The sequence below is a fragment of the Lycorma delicatula genome, chromosome 13 (genome assembly GCF_047948215.1).
Source record: "Lycorma delicatula isolate Av1 chromosome 13, ASM4794821v1, whole genome shotgun sequence".
NCBI classification, from domain to species: domain Eukaryota; kingdom Metazoa; phylum Arthropoda; class Insecta; order Hemiptera; family Fulgoridae; genus Lycorma; species Lycorma delicatula.
The window spans coordinates 1,508,638-1,520,677 of NC_134467.1; the positions used below are offsets into that span (position 1 = coordinate 1,508,638).

The following is a 12,040-nucleotide window of genomic DNA, read 5'->3' on the forward strand; positions in this document are numbered from 1 at the left end:
TTACCTTTTAATTAATATTTTTATGATTTGAGGACATATTTTTATATATGGAATTCTTAACTTTTAATTTTGATTTTACATCTTAAATTTTAAATGGTACTTACGTATTAACGCCACCGCAGCTACAGCTTTATTTAAAAGCAAAGTAGTCAATCGGATTTCGGTGGAAAATGGGCCAATATAGAGTTTAACATAGATTCAAAGCAGTCTCTTTATTAATTTTAATATATTTATTTTATAAAAATAATTTAACCAAACTTAACCTACGCTCCCTTCGCTTGCTAACTTTGACTAATTAACACCATAATTTTTTGAGTATTTATTTAATAAATTCAGTAATTATTGCATACGTAAATACGTAATACGTAGATACCTTTTAAATTTAAAAGAAAAAAAAAATTTAATTCCATTTTGATTTGAATTGATTTTATAATTTATATCCAAAGTTTTAACAAATTTTGTTTTACTGTATTTTGTTAATGTAGTGTATTTATAATATGTAATTTTTCGTAAACAATTAAAAGATTGGATCAACTGAAGATGTATATATATATATAAAAATGATATAAGGTAAGTGTCATCCTACCTAATTTAATTTTATTCTGTACTTGGTGGATCAAGTTATTTATAAATATTTAAATAAATTTAAAAAATCTATCAGATTAGCAAGTCATTTCTGAATAACTCATATCTAAACGCTTCATTCTGACGATTTGGAAACCTTGTATCTCATATGCGTGAAGTTATTGACTTACAAATATTTTTACAAGATTGCCCACAAATGAGAGTAATGTATCTGGGCATTTGGATGTATGTCTGTATGTTTGTTTCACTGCAGCAGCTCAACAGCTGAATTGATTTAGATGTGTGACCCCACTTTGAAATCCTTATGTCATCGGGAGCATCATAGGTTATAAAAGTATTTAAAAAATTTTAATAATTAATTTTTCAATTTTTAATTAATGTAATAATATCTGTAGTTGCCATTTTGGTTTAAATAGTAAGAATTTAATTTTTTTTATACTGTTTGGTTGTACCACAAAGATCTTTAAAAAAAGATATCACACGACCATATGTTTCATTTAAATATTTCAGCTGCTGCTGTCCCCCACCCTCCCTGAAGGCCGAATACTTTAAACTGGGGCTTAACTGAGTTTGCAAACCTTTCTTATCGAAGAGGATTTCCAGAGAGAATTGGGATACCTTAAAATAAAAATGAAAGGGTAGCATACAACCATAGTTATATAACTTAATTTATTTAGGTTAAATTTTTATAGTCCTTTTGTTTTCCTCTGAACATAAATATCTACATATACAATAATATAATATTGTTTCAGCCTTCGCAAAGCACAGAATTACAGAAACACTCTTACCTTTAATTTTTTACATCTTCAAAATGCTTTTGGGCTTAAGCCCATCCTCAGTGATATTTTTTTATAAATTCTAACTGTTTACAATTTACACAATAACTGTTATTAGCTATTTACACTTTGTAAAAATTGTTTGTTTAAAATAAAATAATTTTAAAAAACTTTAAAAACATTAAAATAAATTTAGAACAAGTATTTGTTCAGTCAAGAATGAAAAAGTATTATAATAACTATTAATTTATCATTTCTTATCTTTGTATACCATCTTAAATAATTTTAATTTTTTATTTCAAACTGTTTGCAGATTTATAAGACTGAATTCACATTTATATATATATATATATATATACAATTTTTATAAAATTTCCAATTTTTTATTACTATTTTCATCTTCAATATTTACTTTTTTGACTATTTCCAAATTACATTCTAAAATAGTTATGATTATTATTTTATCAAATGGTCAACAACATTTAAGAAACTTATCTTTCTATTTTTAAACGATCTACAATGTTCATTAAATCTATCTTTAAAATTATCAATTCGTTTTACCAATATATATCTTTTCATAATTATTGCATTTAATTTTATAAATACTGGAAGAATATTCATTTTTTACTTTTCCATTATTATAAAATTTTAAATGTTTTATTATATGATTATCAGGTTAATAAAGAGGTTTATATATTTCATCATTATATGCATCAATTAAGTTTTCTATAATTTTATTTATATGAGTATTTTACATAAACATTTTCACTATTTTTATTGTCATTTATGGGTAATAATGTAGTAATATTTGTATTACTGAAAAATTTTTATATATATTGTTAATCAATAATGTATGACATCCCCATTTTTTATAGCTATATTCTTTATACTATTTATTTCATTATACAATTCCTGTTTATCGTTACATATTTTATTGCTCTGTTTACCATATTCTTAAAAATTAATCTTCTGAGACCAAGGATGATTAGAACTCCTATTCATAATAATTTCATTTGAGGTAGGTTTTTTTATATATTCCAGTTATTATTTGATTGTTTTTATTTATTTTAATATTTACATCTAAATAATTTATTTCTGTTATGTTCCCTTTCATATGTAAATTTTAAACTTTTATGATACAAATTTAATTTATTTAAAATTAATTTATAACTGGTTCATAAATAACTAAAATATCATCCACGTATCTGACCCACAATAAAATTTTATGTACATGATTTATGCCATATACTATTCTACTTTCAAATTCCTGCAGAAAAAATTCTGACATTATAGCAGATTAAGGGAAATCCCATGGGTAAAACATTTTCTTGTGTATAACAGGTTCCATTAAATTCAAAATAATTCTGCTTACAAATATTTCTAATTACTGTTATAATATTATATTTATAATATTATAAATATAATATAATAATAATATAATATATATAATTATATTAATAATATTATATTATAATATAATAATATTATATTATAATATAATATTATTATATTATATTATTTGTATTATAACAATAATATTTATAAATTTTTGGTTTTCACCAGATTTTATTAATTTATTTTCTATTACTGAGATTGTATAATGAATGGGCATATTTGGGTACATATTAGTTATATCAAAGCTAATCATTTTAGTTTCATTATTAATAATTTTTTACTTATTTAATTTATTAATTAATTTCATACCCATTTTTTTTTAATTATATTTATATTCTAATTTATCTTTGATCTAATTACTTTATCAATAATTTTAGTAATTATATAACTTGGGCTGTTTTGAAATTAATTAATGGTCTCATAGTTATACCTTCATTTTGTAATTTTGGAAGACCTGTAAGTTTTGGGGAATAAGGTATACATGGATATAATCTGCTACGATATTTTAATTTATTATTATAATTAAATATTTTCTTGTATTTAACTACAAGATCTTTTGTAATTCTTAAAAATTTATCGATTGGGTCATTAATTTTTTAACCGGTAAAGTATTTTCCTGAATATAAACTTAATGATATATATTATATTCAGGAATATTATCAGCTATCATGTCCAAGATTTATTTACAGGATTTTGAAGATAAAATTATTTATTGCATTATTCATACACATGATATCCTATTATGGACTAGGAATGTTGATGTTTTTGTAGTTTGTAATTCCATTATATAAAATCAACATTTACTAATTTTAATAAAATTAGTTCATATAATAATAAATTGAAATTTACTTTTGAAATTGACATAAAACACAGAAATAAATTTTCTAGACGTTAGTATCAAAATTAACAAAAATAAACAATTTATAATGTCGGTATATAGGAAACCCACAACCAATAAAACCACAATACATAGAAATTCAAATCATCCGTAGTCACACAAAATTAGTACATGTACACACATGATTAATAGAGCAATTAATTACACACAATATAATAAAAATAAAAGTCAATTAATCAAAGAAATAGATATTATAAAACAAATTGCTAAACATAACGGTTATAATGTTTCTTTAATTGATAATATTTACAGAAAACAAATTTCAAAAATTAATAATACAACTTTTATACTTATAAATGATGCATAAAAAAATTGTCAATGTATATTTAAAATATTTATATACTGATAATGTAGTTGAAAATATAACCCATATTTATGATAAAAGTAAATTTAAACCAGTATACAAGACAAACAATCATATAATAAAATATTTAAAAAATAAAAATCACACTGACATAATTAATGCAGAATTTATAAAATAAAATGCAATGATTGTGACCATATATATATATATATATATATGTAAAACTAATAGGCGTTTTAAAACTAGATCTTTAAAACACATTAGAAATGATAAAAATGGTAAATTTGGTTTATTTAATGTTGCTGACCAACAATATTTGTTATTAATAACAAACATACTGTATCTGATATTTGAACAAATTTGGAAATAATGGAAATCAAGAAATTTAAATAATTTAAATAATAACAGTAAAAGTTTGGACATTTTTGGAGAGATTTTATATATATAAGTACAAAAGAATTTCCAACTTGATCAACTTTCAGACAGAATATGAAGACAACACTCTTATAAAAGCAGCAACGCATGGCAACATGTTTTTAGATATAATCAGAATGTATATAAATAATTTCAAATCCACTCTCAATAATGTAGCATTGGCTGGCCAGGTTACATGGTATAAATTTTCTAATTATTTTTATTTTTAAATTTAATTTTAATTTTTAATTGACGTCATATTTAAATATATGTAGTTATTTTATTTAATTGACTTCATGTTTTGTATATATGATAGTAATTTTAATCTTTAATTTTTTATTAAAAAAAAATTGTTGGATTTGTAATTTTGATGATGTGGGATCCCATGAAAGTGTTATTGGAATAAAGAAAAGAAAAAATAAGGTAGGTCATTTCATTTACTTTGTAATTCTGTAGGGTTATTCAAGTTAATTTTTATTTATAAAAAATACAATATATAGATATAGATGTGAATTCAGCTTTATAAATCTGCAAACACAGTTTGATGGGGCATTCTTATCAAAATTATTTAAATTGGTATACAAAGATTAGAAATGGTAATAAATTAGTAGTTATTGTGAATACGTTTTCATTCTTGACTGAACAAATATTTGTTCTAAATTTATTTTAAATGTTTTTAAAGTTTTTTAAAATTTATTTTATTTTAAACAAACAATTTTTACAAAATGCAAAAAGAATAGATTTATTGTGTAAACTGTAAACAGTTTAAGATTTTATACAAAATATCACTGAGGATGGGCTTAGGCCCGAAAGCATTTTGAAGTAAGAAATTAAAGGTAAGTTTCTCTAATTCTGTGCATTATGGAGGCTGAAAGAATCTTATATTGTGTGTGTGTGTGTGTATAAATATATATATATATTTTAGCCTCCAGGACCACTGTTGGATATTGCTTCAGAGGATGAAATGAAATGACAATTTTGTACTATCTGGAAATGCCATGCTTGACCAGGATCTTCAATTCCAGATGAAAGCTTAAGATGCTACCACTCACACCACGGAGGCCAGCACTGTAGTTATAACTATCTGAAATGAATACATCGTTGGCCTCCATTTTGGAATGATGAATCAAAAGAATTTAGTTTTAATTGTATCATTTTTCCTGTCATCAAACTCTTTAAAATGATATATCAAATGACCATTGGTTCTATTTGAAATTTTTGAATTTCCCCACCCGCCTTCGAAAATCAAAAAGGGTGAAATATATGTTCACTGAAGTAGCCCCTCAGTACAACGAAGAATGTCGCAAATTGCAACCAGTTACCTCAATTATAAAAAAAGTTCACAACTGTCATCAATTAAGTGAAGCACATTTTACATGTTTTTATATCTATTTTGAAAGAAGTATATATACTAATAACAATAATATTGTACATTTTTTTTAATTTTGAAATGAAAACACAGAATTTCTAATATCAAACTTCAAAGTCTATTTTGAAATTATACAAATTCATCCTTGCATTTACAGAATGTGGTATAAAATAAGCTATTTAAATAAAAACAGATAAAGTGTACAAATATGAGTAAACTTAAAAAAAAATTAAAAACATGAAGGTAAACAAAAATGTATATTGTAAAAGTCCATGCAAAGGTGATAAACATATGAGAGAAGTTTACTAAACAAACTTCACAATATATTGACTGTTTAAACATCTAATGAATTAAATCATATAAGTCAACAAAAATAAACATATGCCAGAGGAAAATACTGAAGAAGACAATGGTAAACTAATAAATTAATTCTCAAGCAGCAAATAAGATTTAAAAAACCAACAACTCTACAGGTATGTCATTACGTTCATCTCTTTCAATCACTCTTAGAGGGTTGTCATTTACTTAAAAGATATAAAAAAACATTAATTTTAAAAATTACCTGATCGGATATCACAGAAGACACATTACCACTTTGAGTTTGTTTTAAAAAATTAACAATGTTTTTATTTTTTACTCTTTCTAAAAATGTTAAATGAGCAGGTACATCATTCTCTGGTTCATATTTAGGTTTTTTCAATTGTGGTTCATTACGTTTCCCCCTTTTTGGTGGCATTATTTAAGTAATGTAGGAAACACAATTTAAATTTTTTACATCTGATCAGTTTACTCATGTGAATATCACTGAAAACAAAAAACAAGATCAATCTAATTAGGGGCATATGATTATGTTAATCATAAAGGGAAAAATAAATACATATTTTCAAACACTAAAACATGTAAATATTAGAAACTGATCACAACAAATTTAAATCCCTTACTTTTGAGAAAATACATGTAATAAAAAAAATATATATAAAAATATAATTAATAAACTGGTCAAATCTGACTTTGTATTTAAAAATATAATTAAATTAGGGTACAAAAAAAACGGTTGTTTCATTATTTACCAACAAATTATAATAGCAGAATTATTGATTTTATAGCAATAATTGATGGTAATGATTGAAATATATTTTTATAATTCTAATATTTTAAATTATGTTTTTAATCAATCTTGTAAAAAAATAAAAATGTACTCATGAAGTAAATATAAGTACTTGATATACAACAAAAAGCAAATGAAATAAGTGCAAGTATTTAATTTTAAAAAAATTATTTAATGTGTTCAATTACGTAAAAAAAATATATACTCTTGGGCCTGTAGAGCAGTAATTAAATTGGCCACAGTTCAGTGTAAGTCATAAAAATATTACTAGATTCACTGTTGAGTTCTGCCTCTATTCAAATTAGGTGTAAAACCACTATTGTTGTGATGTGTTCAGAAAGTATGCACGAGATAAATTATGTTTGGAGTGGAGTTATGAAATTTTGGCAGGTATTTAAGAAGTGCATATTTTAAGGATATGGGAAAAGCATTCAACTGCGTCAAATGGGATAAAGGATTAACTAATGGTTAATGTTAAAAAAACCAGAAGTAGAATGCAAAGGTAGAGGATTAATTAACCATATCAGAACACAACTTTGAAAATATAGGATTCAGTAAATGAGCACTTTGATTCAGAACATAGAAGTGGTGCCTGTAGACGGCAAATTAAACTAAATAAATCAAACCATTTAATTTCTATTAAAGCTGCTTTTTGAAAACATGTGATCAAATTTTTCAATGTAGTTACTAAAATTGTTATGTGCTTGTCTTGCTTGGAATTTATTTTATTGTACACACTATTACATATCAATAAGGTTCAAGGGTATACTTTTACTGAAAAATTCTACAAAGTTGTCAAAATGATAAAATAAGCAGTATTTGTAAAACTATTGAAATTTTATAAAATGGTGATTTTAATAATCATTAGTTTTTGGTAATAATAATTGCACCTTCAGCGTAATTCTGCTTTGCTCATATGATGAAGTATCAATTTATTATTAATAGTAAATGTGATACATATATATATATATATAGTGGTTAATCCGTCATTTCTTTTTTAATCCGATAGTAAAATAATCACGTTTACTGATAAACTATTATTCCAAGTTTCAATTTACATGTTATTACTACGTAATTTATATACGTATATGATAAACTTACTCAATTCAACAAAAGTACTTTGAAAATATTTGTACTTTAGCAACACATAATACTCATCTACACTTGACTGAAGTAAAGTACTAACATAAAAATTAACTTTAATTCCAAATACGAGGTTAACCCTAATACGAGGTTGTTTCCTTCATAATATTGTGCAAAAATAATTAACTTGGGTACAAAAATAATGAACTCAATTCTAATATTTACTTATGTATCCACTGTAATAGTATTTTATTTCAGTAATATATAAAAAAACATTTAAATATTTAAAAAAAACAACTTATAGGTTAAGTAGGAACACATAAAAGAACGAATACATACACAACACTCACATACCTCATCCCGCGAATAACTCTGTCAACTTTCCTCTCACGCAAGCATATTAGTAAATGTAAAATAACGACGCACATTTATTCATCAAGGACACCTTTGTGCGAAACAATTCCCGATGCAGTAAAATAAAATATGTAATTATAAATTGAATTTTAAATTAGCAAACGGATCCAGAAATAGTGTTTTACCTCGATTTAAAATTATATTAAACAATTTTAAAAAAGAACACACATTTAACATGCAAATCAATAACAATACAGTGAATCGAAATGTTAGTTGTAAACTTCAAGGGGTTACCGTCGATTAAACTTTTTCATGAGAATAATTTGTTGTTGACTAATACAACCTCTAATGCAGCGTTTCTCAACCTGGGGTCGCGAAAATAGCCTATAACTTTTACACGTAAATAGTAATGAAATTATTTTCTGAAAAAATCATTACCAAACATTTAACTTATTAACATTTATAAGTACATATATAAACAAAATAAATTTAATGAGTAGGTTGCGTTTGTTTTCCACTTCATCTATGTTAGAAACACACAAAAGCAAAATGTTTTAAAGTGATTAAAGACGATTCCTATGTTTCGTTTTTAGTGCAACCATAGACGAAAACCCCTTTTCACAGAGGTAAGACATGGCAAAAGGGATTAATATTTTTCAATGGCTAAATCTCCATATTTACTTTGCGAACAAGCCAAAACTTATCTAAATCTTCAGATGTGAATGGTAGTCGTAAAGTTTTATCGGCAGACATTTCGATTAGCCGGAATCTCAACTGATAACTTAGCAGCTGCAACAACGTTTTCACTAAATGTATTTAGTACCCGTCTCTTCGAGAAATTATGTTTATCTTTCGGGGAATACTACGCCTAAATTTTTAACTCACGCAAATGCATCTTCACCCGGAGGTCACGGGTTTGAATCCCGGTCAGGCATGGCATTTTTCACACACGCTACAAATCATTCATCTCATCCTCTAGTAATGCTTAACTGCGGCCCGGAGGTTAATAAAAAAAAAAAAAAAAAAAAAAAAATGCATCTTCAGGATCTTTAAACTGTGGTGAATAGCACAGTTTTTCAAATTGTGTCTTCATCCAAATTTTTCTCAATATAATCGGAAGCGAGTGGAAACATATCAAAGGGCTTGCTTTAAAAGCGAATAATCCAGATATCAAACTTTCCTGATGAAAAAATTAACTTTCTGCGTTTATAAAATGTTTTTATCATGTCCTTGTAAATTCACATTCAAGTCGTTTAGAGAAAATACATCAGCTAAGTAAGACAATACCAACATATACTCATTATTCTGTAAAAACATTGAGAATGGCGGTTGTTCATTATGCAAAAATACTAATTCATTCAATTCCAATAACTGGGTTAACACTTTTCCCTGCAATAACCATCTGATTTCTGTGTGGAAAAGAAGAGTTTCAAGATGTCCGAATGAGGCCTGCACCAAAGCAAAAGCTGAGTTTATAAATCACTGATGTAAATGTCTACCGAGGTATTTACATCGGTGTTATCCCAACGAGCCCTGGCTGTTTATGAGATGTAAAAGTTAGAAGGCGAAAGACGACTCCCGTAAAGCCCATCAGGGATAAGAACGTGGTACGGGGGGGGGGGAGGGGTTGCGACCGGAAGTGTCACTAGGCGGGTGTTTTTCACTACGGGTTTGGGATGTTGAAAAGAAGAGTTCAGCACACAACGCGAGTGAGAGAGCCTGCTTTAATTGTGGAGGTGCGAGTCATAGGGCGATTAATTGTGGCGTAACTTCAAGGTACATGACCTGCGATAAGGAAGGCACCGTACCGCCTTCCTCACTTGTCCTAGCGGTGCTGGGATGAAGACTGACGGTGCCAACCGGAGGAGAACCGGCTGGCACAACAATGAACCTAAAGATTGTACAAGTTAATCTAAACCATGCAAGGTTGGCCGATGATATGCTGGCGAGATAGGCCTTGGAGATGAGTACAGATATTGGGCTCATCTCAGAGCCGTATCTCTCTCGTCCTAGACTGGGATGGATGCTGTCGGAGGATAAAACTGCTGCCATAGGATGCGCAAACAAACGGCAGCTAGAGAGGTGCATCAAGGGTTAGGATTTTTCAGGGCTCGGATATGAAGTGTACTTCTATGTGTGCTATATTTCACCTAATACATCAATCGAACGGTATCCTGAAGTCTATTTCGAGGGACCTCCTTGCACACCGGCCGGCGATTTTAACGCTTGGTCTACTACATGGGGGTCGATCAAGACGAATGTGAGAGGCAGAATAATGGTGGAGACTACTGCGGCATTGGATATGGTGTGTCTTAACAACAGTACTGCGTAAACATACAGGAGGGGGTCGACCGGCTGTGAAGTCGACCTTACCTTCGTTTCACCGGGATTGGCTGCACGGAATCTTGGCTGGCGAGTATGGGAGGGCTTCTCCGCCAGCGACCACCAACCCATAGTTATGACTCATTGATAATGACAGTCGCGAGCTCGGTGTGAATACGCTAGCGGTTGGAGTGTTAGGACTCTCGATGCAGTTATATTGACTGAGACTCTCAACTTGCGGGGTCTCGCTGGAGTAGACTCAGCGGAGGAAAAAGCCTCTCATCTGACTAACACTATCAAAGAAGCTTGTGATGCAATGCTTCCAAGGAGATATTGTGCTAAGGATCATCCACATGTTTACTAGTGGACCCACAACATAAATGAGAAACGGAAGGAGTGTCACAGTCTTAGGAGATTGGCCATACGCGCACGACTTGATTCGCTCAGGGCACTATACATCGCCCAATTTAAGGAGAGCAGGAGACAATTCGGTGTGCTCATTCGCGAGTTCAAGAGATTCTGCTGGCAACGTCTACTAGCTGAAGTTGACTCAGATCCCTGGGGTAGACCCTACCGGATCTTAGTTAAAAGAGCCTTGCGACCCAGGGCACCCGTTACTCGGGATAGAATCGAGATTAGTCGAATCATTGAAGGGCTCTTGCCCCGTGGCGAACCTGTTGCGATGGGTGAGCGAAGCGACGAGGATCCTCCACTCTTTTTCATCAAAGAAGAGCTGGCAGCTGCTGCAGCGCGCATATCGGCAGACATGTCTCCCGGCCCGGACCTACTGCCAAATCTAGTGATCAAGACGGCAGTACGGCTGATCCTGATGCATTTCTGGAAGTTTACAATGCATGCCTGGCAGAAGGTGTCTTTCTGGACAGGTGGAGAAAGCAAAGACTAGTTCTTGTCAACAAGCCTAGGAAAGACCCTTACCTCCCTTCCTCTTACAGGCCGCTTGCTATGCTGGATGTGTGGCAAAAATACTGGAACGCATGCTCCAACACAAATCTGTGTTGGAGCATGCGCCCGAGTCTTCGACAGCCTCAGCTAATCAGCTGAGGCTGTCGAAGACTCGGGCGGACTCTCTTCGAGTCAATTTGGCTTCCGGAAGGGCAGGTCTATCATTGATGCGTTATCTGCCATCTGCGAGACGGCAGGTAGAGTAATACGGAATGACGGTGGCCAGCCTACTGATAGGATGTGCGTGCTAGTCTCCGTAGACGTCAGAAACGCTTTTAACAGCATTACCCATTCGGCTGTTGTACAATTGTTACACATGCATGGGGCACCTGAATATATAGTAAGGATTGTAACCTCATACCTGACCGGACGCATATTAACCTGTGAAGTTGAAGAAGATGTCCTGGAGCGCGCCTGGATAGAGGAGTTACGCAACGTTTGGTCCTCACCCTCTGGAACCTTACCTATG

General features: G+C 29.9%; 1 protein-coding gene across 6 annotated transcripts in view; it reads right to left on the minus strand.

Annotated features, from left to right (window-relative positions):
• The window catches only part of LOC142334151 (DNA damage-binding protein 2-like), a 90,104-nt gene extending 81,603 nt beyond the window's left edge, over positions 1 to 8,501 (minus strand). The window contains exons 1-2 of one of the 6 annotated variants that reach the window (XM_075381922.1): positions 8,272 to 8,497; positions 6,304 to 6,545 (exon numbers count right to left, since the gene is read on the minus strand). In XM_075381922.1, coding sequence (XP_075238037.1) covers positions 6,304 to 6,477 — 174 coding nt within the window. In that variant the 5' untranslated portion in view covers positions 6,478 to 6,545; positions 8,272 to 8,497. The other 5 variants (XM_075381923.1, XM_075381918.1, XM_075381917.1 and 2 more) reach the window with 5 other exon arrangements.
• Between the last annotated feature and the right edge of the window lie 3,539 nt (positions 8,502 to 12,040).